General features: G+C 32.9%; 1 protein-coding gene across 1 annotated transcript; it reads left to right on the plus strand.

The window, feature by feature from the left end:
• Positions 1–572: 572 nt before the first annotated feature.
• Positions 573–5112, plus strand: LOC131661717 (linamarin synthase 2-like). Its single transcript, XM_058931321.1, has 2 exons — positions 573–1183; positions 3870–5112. The coding sequence occupies exons 1-2, from the start codon at positions 673–675 to the stop codon at positions 4808–4810; spliced, it is 1452 nt and encodes a 483-aa protein (XP_058787304.1). The 5' UTR covers positions 573–672; the 3' UTR covers positions 4811–5112.
• Positions 5113–11390: the final 6278 nt, after the last annotated feature.

Raw genomic sequence — 11390 nt, forward strand, 5'->3', positions numbered from 1 at the left:
TAGAAACCCTAACTAGTGTGCTGCCTTCTTAAAACCCTAATAGAAACAGTAAGCATGAATAGGAATAGAAATCCTAGTCGTAATACATACCTGAATGTGAATTTCGGGTTATTCACATCTCTCCCGTTGCTTGCCATGTTCTTCAATAGTTCCTCTTTCAACGCTTTTACAGTGAAGAAGAAGATGTTCTGTGTTCTTGGTTGGAGGTAAGAGAATGAAAAGAAGAAGTGAAATGAAATGGTTTAATTTGTTAGGGATTAAGGCTTAGTGGTTACTTAATTTAATTCAATTAAAAAAAAATTCAGAATTTTTACAAATAATAAAAAGTGATTTAAATTGTAAAAAACCATGTCAGCCATGCCACATAAGCATTTTTAATGACACATTAGCATCAGCGTTTTAGAAGGGGGGGAGTGGAGGTTAGGACCAAATTCGTGGATTTCAAAGAGGCGGGACCATTTTCGTGAGTTGCCTAAAACACGAGGACCAAAAGTGTAATTAAGCCTAGTTTTATCAACGCAATAGGTATTGCCTAAACATCATCCTTAACATTACCCTATATATATAAACGACAACAACGGAAAACTAAACCCGTATTTATTCACAAACATATAGTCTGCTGAGAGAATTCATATTTGAACTCAAAAAAACTTTCAACAAAAACCAACTATAATGGGTTCCACGCCTAATCATACCCAAAAACCACATGCTGTATTTGTACCATTTCCAGCACAGGGTCATGTGAATCCTTCCATGCAACTAGCCAAACTCTTCCGCTGCAATGGTTTCCACATAACCTTTGTGAACAACGAGTTTAATCACAAACGTTTGATAAAATCTCTTGGAGAAGAGTTTGTGAAAGGTCTCCCAGATTTTCAATTTGAGACCATACCTGATGGCTTACCAGTATCAGATAAGGATGCAACACAAGATATTCCAGCGTTGTGTGACGCAACTAGGAAAAACTGTTATGGTCCATTCAAAGAGCTTGTCATTAAACTCAACACTTCATCACCATATCCAGTTACTTGCATAATTGCTGATGGAACCTTTGGATTTGCTGGGAGAGTGGCTAGAGATTTAGGGATTCCAGAGTTACAGTTGTGGACAGCTTCTGCTTGTGGCTTTGTTGGATATTTGCAGTTTGAGGAACTTGTCAAGAGAGAAATTCTTCCATTCAAAGGTAAATTATATTAGTATCTCTCTTTTTCTATTTTTGTTTTCTATATTACATCTTATTATAGTTTGTGCTTTTGATGTTAAACCTGAAATTAAAGTATTGGGAAAACCTTCACAAATTTAACTTATCAAGAACAATACACTAGAAGCTTCTCTACTTTTGTGGTTTCTATTATAGTAAGATGAATATTGCCTAGTATAAAAAGTACCCCCTGCACAAGATAAATATATACAGTAAAAAATATTACGCTGAAGTAAAAAATTGTGCTTATATAATTTGTTTATTACATATTAATTTTAATTATAGTTTTGGCTCTTGATTCACAAAATTAATTAATTAATTTTAAATTTAAACTCTCGTACTTATACATTTAAATTAACAATGTTTGATCTTTTAAATAACAAAATTGTTGTGAAATATAATAAATTATCATAAATAAATTAAATGTAAAATTTCATAAATAAAAATATAATGCTAATGTTAGAAAAAATTTCAACTAAATTTAGTCTTTTTTATAATAATATATTCCTTAATTAATAACATATCTAAAAATAATGCTAATGTTAGAAAAAATTTCAACTAAATTTAGTCTTTTTTATAATTAAATTTAATGATGAAATAATTTATAAATTTTATGTTAAATATCAAATATATTCTGCTTTCATTAAATAAGTATGAAAATGTCCCAAATAATTTACACAATCAATCAATTCATAACCAGGTACACATATATTACTTCCATTAAGTATGAAAATGTGCCAAAGAAGCAGAACTGACCCAATTAATTTAGATGTTTAAAATGAAGTTTAAGTTTATAACCCTTTAATTTATGTGAGTATTTTAAAATAAATAAAATGGAACGAAAATTTATGTTTGATTATTCTAAAATAAATAAAACGGAGTATGTTTGAATATTTATAACAAAAAAATTATTCCCTCTTAAAGGAATAAAATGAAATGAAATTGATATCATTTCTTTGTGCTACATCCAATTTTAATTATTTAAATAACAAAATTTTATTTTACTTTACTTCATCCGTTCAAATAAAATTTTGATGAATTTTAAGATTAATTACCCTAACCACGGTAAAAGAAATATTTTAGAATTAAATTCCATTCGTTAAATAAATAATGCGTGAATATCGATGCTAAAATTGGATTCTACAAGTATTTCTGTCATACTTGACTTCTAGGCTGGTCTACACAGTCTGACACTATAATACAAAATCTAATTATTCACTAGAATACAAATTTAAAATTTCAAACAAACCTCGTGAAAGAAAAAAGAAAAATGATACGTTACTCCTCCACCACTCACTAGTCCCTAGCAATGACCTAATGAATGAATTGGATTGACACTGACACTTTGCAACAAAATAATACAGTACTAGTAATAATAATGTAATATGTGGACGAGATGAAACAATAGCATTTAGGTATTCTAAGAGGGATATATATATATATATATATATATATATATATATATATATATATATATATATATATATATATATGAGAATTACATTTTTATGTGAGAAGATGAGAATAAACCTGAATGATTATATTTTCAAATAAATAGTGGATATTAAGTGTCATTCTTTTTTTTAGTGGAGGAAAAAGAAAAAAAAATATACCTAATTTTCACAATTTATTTTAAAATCTAATTAATATGTGTATATATTTTTATAATTTTATTTAATTTAATATGATCGTTGGATCAATTATTTTAACGGTTGAGATTTAGTGTCAAATTAAACTTTGACATCTAGATGTCATTTGACTTACTAACAAAATATGGAATGTAATAGATAAATAGTATTCCCTCCGTTTTTTATTATAAGTCGCTTTAAAGAAAAAAATTGTGTTTTATTATAAGTCGTTTTACAATTTCAATGAATCATTAATACTATTTTTTCAATTATATTCTTAAATATTTATTATTCTCTTTCTTAAAATTATTTTAATTTGTTTTTCCCATACAATTAATAAAGGACAATATAATAAAATCTTTTATAATTTCTCTATTTCATACAATAAATAATTATTTTTTTTAATATATGTGAAAATGATAAAATGACTTATAATAAAAAAAAATTTAGCGGTCTACTTATGCATTGGCAATTGAGCGAGACAAAGGCAGACTCGAATACCTAATAAATACCTTCTTCCCGCCTTGATTTTTGTTACGGATCAAAAATTAAATCACAAACTGGTTTCAAATAGATTTATGGTAGGTTCGGATATTCTCACCTGACTTCTATTTTTCTAGTGTAATTAATTTTTTAATAAAAAATAATAATATTAAAAAAATTTAAATATACGTTTTAAATAATAAAATAAAAACCAAAATAAAAAAACTTTGACAAAGAACACGCAGTAGAAAAAACACGTATTCATGCATTTAATATTTTATTATCAAAATCGAATCATTTAAATTTAATATGATATTTTAAATTATAAAATAAAAATTAATACTTGCATTTAATTGAACTATCAAATTTCGATTGAACAATAATTAAATCTCTAAATGTGTGAATGCGTGGTTTGTGTGACTATAGAGAATTTAATCCCTTTAATTTGTGTTGTGTAAACATTTTATTTAAACAAGAAAAATACTTTACACAATAACGATATTATTTTGATATTTTTATTTTGAAACTACGTTAACTTATTTTTATCAAATTTTTAGATGAAAATTTCAATGTCGATGGCACATTGGATACAAGTTTAGATTGGATCACAGGAATGAAAGATATCAGACTAAAAGATCTTCCAAGTTTCATAAGAGTCACTGATCTAAATGATATTATGTTCGATTTTTTGGGTTCTGAGGCACAAAATTGTTTGAAATCATCAGCAATCATCATTAATACATTTGAAGAATTGGAAGGTGAAGCTCTTAACAATCTCAAGGCCAAAAACCCAAACATATATAGCATTGGGCCAATTAACACTCTTGGTAGGCATTTTCCCAAACAAGATAATGGTTTTAAAGCAAGTGGTTCAAATTTTTGGAAAAGTGATTCAGAATGCATAAAATGGTTGAATAATTGGGAACCTTGCTCAGTATTATATATTAATTATGGAAGTATAACCGTTATGACAGATCATCACTTGAATGAGTTTGCATGGGGTATAGCAAACTCCAAGTTACCATTTTTATGGATAATGAGACCTGATATTGTAATGGGTGAAAGTACTACTTTGCCACAAGAGTTCTTAGATGAAGTTAAGGATAGAGGATACATAACTAGTTGGTGCTTTCAAGATCAAGTTCTTGCTCATCCATCAGTTGGGGGATTTCTAACTCATTGCGGTTGGAATTCGACACTTGAAGCTATTACTTATGGTGTGCCCACTATTTGTTGGCCCTTCTTTGCTGAACAACAGACAAATTGTAGGTATTTATGCAACATTTGGAAAATAGGAATGGAAATCAACCACGATGTGAAAAGGGAAGAGATAACAAATCTTGTCATAGAATTGATGGAAGGACAAAAGGGAAAAGAAATGAGACAAAAGAGTTTAGAGTGGAAGAAGAAAACTAGAATTGCTACTGATTTTGGAGGATCGTCATACAAAAATTTTCATAAATTAATCAAAGAGATTCTTCATCAAAATGCTATTTGAGTGCTACTATATTGAGTTTAATATAAAAAACATGGTGGTCTATTACTTTTAATCAAAACACTTTTTATTTAAGCTTTAGTTAATGTAATTTGTCTCTTCTAAATTTTGTGTTATCATGTATTAATGTTGGGAGTTAGTGTATTTTTCATTCATAATGTTACAATTGTATCACCAAGACATTCAAATGTTGTGGTTCATTTATTGAGAAGGATGACTGTAACTAATGTTGTTTTTTTTATTCAATTGTCTTAGAAATATAATAATTTTGCTTTGTAAAATACTTATAATTTCATAAATAATAGTTCTTATTGTTGGAATTAGACTCAAACCTTGAGTAATTATTTATCACTACTCGATGACAATGATGGAAAACAAGAAAGAAACTTTGGGATGCAAAGGATTAGGGTTCGCGAAATAAAAGGAAGGAGATGATTTTCTGTAGAGTTTCTCTTTGTCCACAAACTGTGGAAAATTTCTTACTCACTTGCAACTGCAAATTATGTGAATACAAGTTATTTCAAAATAGGGGTTACTCCATCTACTTATAGTTTTAGGTTTGCTTTCTCCCTAAGCCAAGTAAAGCCAAAAACAACAAAGGCCTAAAACACTTATTTTGGGATCTTAATCGAATTTGTGTATAGCAACCTTCTTACAACACTTCGACAATACAAACACTTCAATACACTAAATTTTCGACACGCCTTGCGTCGAGTAACATTGTGCTTTGACACCAGGAATTATAATTTAACACACCACCTAATTCATTGTGTCTAAGCTATCTACATTCATCATATCTCTTAGTCTTTTGAATACTTCGACCTACACACCATTCGTCATGATGTCTGCAATCTGATTCTTAGTTCTCCAGTGTTCCAGATTCATCTTCCCTTTAGCTACCTGCTCTCGAAGATAATGGAACCTCATTTCGATGTGCTTGCTTCAACCATGTGCTATCGGGTTCTTCGCCATATTGATAGCTGACATGTTGTCGATCTTCATGGTAATTGCCCCATGATCTTCTACTGTAATCTCTTCGACCAGATTCACCGTCCATGTTGCTTGACATGCACAAAGAGAAGCACATATGTACTTTGCTTCACATGACGATAGTGCCACTACTGGTTCTTTTCTCGATCTCCAAGTAACTAGTGTACCACCTAGCATGAACACATAATCAATTGTAGATTTTCGATCCTCAGCATCACTGCACTAACTTGAGTCAGTGTAACCCACTAACTTACATTCTTTTCCTTCATCAATTGCAGGAAACAGAATTCCATAGTCGAGAGTTTCATTCTTCCATCTTAAATTTCTTGAGAATTTCACTTGCATACCTTCTTTGATGCATCATCAAGCCTCTACCACTCTTGTAGAATTCAATGCCAAGAAAGTATGAAATTTCGCCTAGATCAGAAATTTTGAACCCCTTGCTGAGATCACCTTTGAAGTCTTCAATCTCTTTCTTGCAGCTACCTGTTATAAATAAGTCATCGACATAGAGACATAGTATAAGCAGTTCACTCTTGCTTCTTCTTACATATACTACACGCTCAATTGTGCACTTTACAAATTCCTTCTCTCTTTGGAAACTGTCGATCTTCTTATTCCAAGCTCTTAGAGCTTGCTTAAGTCAATACATGGCTTTATGCAACCTGTACACATTTCTCTCTTTTCCATGTTTCACAAACCCAACTAGTTATGGAACATATAATTTTTGGTCTAAGGGTCCATTCAGGAAAGCAAATTTAACATCCATCTGACACACGTGCCAATTATTCATGTTCGCCAGACCAACAACAGGTGCAAAAACTTCATCGAAGTCGATTCCTTCCTTCTGAAGAAATCCTTTCGCCACAAGCCCTGCCTTGTGTTGAATCACCCCCCCTTTGGGATTACACTTGACCTTGTATACCCATTTCACATCAATTACCTTCTTGCCTTGAGGAAATTCGACAAGTGACCAAGTGTTATTGTCTTCGATGGACTTCACTTCTTCATTCATAGCTTTCACCCACTTTGAATCCTTCAATGCCTCAACTACATTGACGAGTTCAACATCTGCATAGAAAGCGTAATTTACCATCTTATCATCGACCACATCATCTGATGTAATCATAAATTCTTGCAACCTTACAGGCATGTGTCTTGTTCTCTGAGGTCTTCTTGGGCCTGCATCACCTCTGACTTCTTCTTGTCGATCTTCTTCTCTTTCGACTTCAGTGGATGGTTCTTACAATAAGATTCTCACTGAATCCTTCTTGACATTATCAGTCCAATACCATTCCTTAAGCTCATCTATGATCACGTCTCTACTGATCACTACTTGCTTGTTCACTAGGTCGAACAATTTGTATCCTCTAGTCGAATGATATCCTATTAGGATCATTTGACTCGACTTGTCATCAAATTTTCTTCTCAACTGATCTGGCACATGTAAATACCTTCAGATGAGTCAAGCTAGGCTTCACAATAGACCAATGTTCTTCTGGCGTAATTCTTTCTAGCTTCTTCGTCGGACATCTGTTTAATTTATATATTGTAGTCGACATAACTTCACCCTAAATTTTTTTAAGTAAGTGCTTGTCTTTCAACACATTTCGTACCATTTTCATGATGGTTAGATTCTTCCTTTCTGCAACTCCATTCTGGTGTGGAGTGTAGGGTGGCACCACCTCATGCACAATCCCTTCTTTCTCACATAACATGTCGAAGTCTTTCGACACATATTCTCCACCACCACGAGTCCTCAAAACCTTGAGCTTTTGACCACTTTGTCTTTTGACCATAGTTTTAAACTTAGAAAATACCTCGATCACATCACTTTTCTTCGTGATCAGGTAAGTCCACAGTTTTCGACTGAAATCATCTATGAATGTGACAAAGTATTTGTTACCTCCATTCGAATCCACCTGGATTGGACACATACATAAGAGTATATAACTTCAAGAGTTGCCTTCTACTTGCTTCCTGCATCCTTTCTAAAGCTATTCTTGTGCCTTTTTGCCTGGACACACACTTCTCTTGGAATGTCGATCTCTAGTATCCCTGAAACCATATTTATTCTTTTTAACTCTCTGATTTCATTGAAGTTGAGATGGACTAGTCGATAATTCCATATCCCTTCATCTCTGCTAGCTGGCGTCGCAAGACACTTGTGCCCCATCACATTAAGTTTGATCTTGAAGGTTTATTCTAAGACATATGAGCCTTCAAGATTAACCTTCCACTTGCATCGACGAATCTCGTAATCTTGTCTTCGATCGACACTTTATAATTCTTTTCGACCAACTTCCCTATACCGAGTAAATTTCTATTCATGCTTGGTATGTGCAACACATTGGAAATCACTAACCTTTTTCCATCTTTCCTCGTAATCATAACATCACCAATATCTTCAGCTGCTAGAGTATTGTCATTTGAAAATTTCACCATGTTCTTCATTGAGGGATTTATGTTGACAAACCAATCTTTCCTTCCAGACATGTGTGATGAGCATCCTGAGTCCAAGTACCATTGGTCCTTGAGTCTCTCTTTATCTCTTGTTGTAACCCTCAGCAACATTTCTTCTTCTACTTCTTCTTCTTCTTCTTCTTCTTCTTTTTCTTCTTCTTCTTCTTCTTCATGTTTTGCAATCACTAGAATAGTGACCATATTTCTGACAATTGAAATACTAAATGTGACTTTTGTCAGGCTTTCGACGACCACCTCTTCCTCTACCTGCAACACCACCTCTTTGGTTGCTTTGGTGTGAGGATTTTTTTTATTCAACCAGCTTCCTTCTTGCTGATTTTTCCATTCAAACTTCCTTTGCATTTCTTTTCTTTTGCTAACTGAGCCTGCAAAGCCACATCGCTCTTCGACTTTCCTGCTGATCTTTCATCCATTATTTGTTAATTAAATTCAAGCGTCCATTGGAGCTCTTCTTTTGTCAATTTTGAAAAATATTTTGATTCTTCCATAGCTAACACTATGTGGAAAAACTTAGGAGCCAATGACTTAAAGATCTTCGCAACAACTGATTTTGATGTCAACACTTCTCCACATACCTTGATTTGACTCACTAGTTTTGTGACCCTAGTGAAGAAATCAATTATGCTTTCACTTTCTTCCATCTAAAGCAATTCATACGCTCCTTTGTGAGTTTGTAACCTCACCTCTTTCACCTTTTCTGCACCTCCAAAAGACTTTTCAAGAATCTCCCAAGCTTCTTTTGCATATTCTACGTCACTAACATTTTCAAAATTATCTAGACTCAGAATTGGAAGACTTGTTGGAAAATGTCCATTCGGATGATTCATTGCCATCTCCATTCTCTCGCTTGGAATCGTTTAACCGGAGCTCTAGATACCAGATGTTGGAATTAGACTCAAACCTTGAGTAATTTCTTATCACTACTCGATAGCAATGATAGAAAACAAGAAAGAAACTTTGGGTTGCAACGGATTAGGGTTTGCGAAATAAAAGGAAGAAGATGATTTTCTGCAGAGTTTCTCTCTGCCCACAAATTGTGGAAAATTTCTGATTCACTTGCAACAACAAATTTTGTGAATAAAAGTTATTTCAAAACTGAGGTTACTCCCTATATTTATAGATTTAGGTTTTCTTTCTCCCTAAGCCAAGTAAAGCCCAAAAATACAAAGGCCCAAAATACCTATTTCGAATCTAAATCGAACTTGTATGTGGCAACCTGCGTACAACACTTCGACAACTAAAAACACTTCGATAGACTAAATTTTTGACACTCCTTGTGTTGAGGAACATCCTGGTTCAACACAAGGAATTACAATTTAATACTTATGATATTGATGTTAAGATTTTAAATGTAAAAAAATTGTAGCAAAAATATAAATAATTTTTCGTAAATACAATTCAATTATAATTACAAAAAATTTTGTTTGAGCATCGCGTAAAGTGTATTGAAAAATCCTAAATAGAGAAATTTCTTTCATATAACCCCACATTTTTTGGATTTGTTAGAAGAAGAAATTCTTATACATAAATACCCACAAACACACCTTATGCTTACACACAACAAATTAAAACACCACCAATTATTAATATGGTTTTTTTAATTTGAAAAATTACATGTTATACTTGTTATGGGTACAATAGAAGGATATATGCTTGTGTTATAAAGCATAGGATGACTTTTGGATATTGATATGTAAAAAGTGTCACTACGCCAAATTTAAGCTGTAGCAGCGCAGCTACTAAAGCGCTTTTAGCAAAAGTGCTCTCGTAGGGTTCGCTAAAAACAAAATTAATAAACAAAGGGAAAATGATGCAAAAAAGCGCTCTGATAGGGGGGGTATGAGAGCGCTTTTAAAAAGCGCTCTGGTAGGGGGGTGTATGAGAGCGCTTTTAAAAAGCGCTCTGGTAAGGGGGGTATGAGAGCGCTTTCCAAAAGCGCTCTGGTAGGGTTGTCTATTAAAGCGCTTTTCAAAGCGCTGGTATAGGGGGGTTTAATGAGAGCGCTTTTTAGTCAAAAGCGCTGGTATAGACCAGGCTATGAGAGCGCTTTTCAGAAGCGCTTTAGTAGCCTTTATTACTAAAAAACCAAAAACACGCTTCTCACCGGTTACTGTTTCTCACTTTCTCTCTTTCGTTTTCTGTTCTCTGCACGCGAAAAACCCTCACTGTATCTTCATCATCCTCCATCGCCCTTCCGTCCACCACCATCGGTGCCATCCACCACCGTCGGCGTCCCTCCGTCTACACTCGTTTTCTCCTCCGTCTTCATCCAGAACCTCACCACCGGTGAGTTTTAGGCTTCATTTTCTTTTGTTATTTTTCTATCACTTATTTTTTCAGTGAAAATTTTGGTATCAAAGATTGGACTTCTGCCTGCAACTTGTTTGATGAAATGCCTGAAAGAAATTTGATAGCATTTCTATAGTAAAACAAATGTATTCATATTAAGTTTATTTTCATATTTAGTTTATATTCCAAGTTGAAATTTGATATAATCCATCAGTTTAGTTTAGTTTAGTTCAGAGATTGGGAATGATTTATGGGTTTAGTTTTAAGGGTTTCAACTAAGGGATGTTGTTTTTCTTTACCTTGCACAGTTGCACTGCAATTTGAGAATGAAGCATATTACATGTTTGATTAAATGTCTTTAGAGTGTATTGTTGAGTTTGAATGATATTGTGCTTCTCTTTGAGTTTTGGTTTTGGTTCATGTTCATGGCTGCCCGAGTTCGTTGTGTAAGACATGTTTGAAGTGAACTTAAGTATGTGTTAATAGGTTGGTGTAGTGGCTTCCCGGTTTCTAAGTTAATTGATTCAAAGGTGGTTGGAATTGATCTCATGTTTTGAAGTGGAATTAAGTCATATTTTGTATTGATATTATTTGATTTTGATAGCTTACGGTTATAAAATAATTTTGTAGTCATCTTAGATTTGGTTATAAAATAATATTGTATTAAAGAATTCAACACAAGTTTTCCTCAAATTTATTGGTTGTTGTGTTTCATGTGTTTGTTGATATGAGGTATTGCCTTCAAATTTGTGATGCTCTCTAAACTTTAGACATGTTTTTGGAACTGATTTGTTTTGCAATTTCATTTTATAAATAGAAG

This window comes from Vicia villosa, linkage group LG3 (genome assembly GCF_029867415.1).
Source record: "Vicia villosa cultivar HV-30 ecotype Madison, WI linkage group LG3, Vvil1.0, whole genome shotgun sequence".
Lineage (NCBI taxonomy): Eukaryota > Viridiplantae > Streptophyta > Magnoliopsida > Fabales > Fabaceae > Vicia > Vicia villosa.

Coding starts and splice junctions, on each gene's coding strand:
- LOC131661717 (XM_058931321.1), top strand. CDS start 673: ATGGGTTCCACGCCTAATCATACCCAAAAACCACATGCTGTATTTGTA. Junction 1,184..3,869: donor AGAAATTCTTCCATTCAAAG/GTAAATTATATT, acceptor TCAAATTTTTAG/ATGAAAATTTCAATGTCGAT.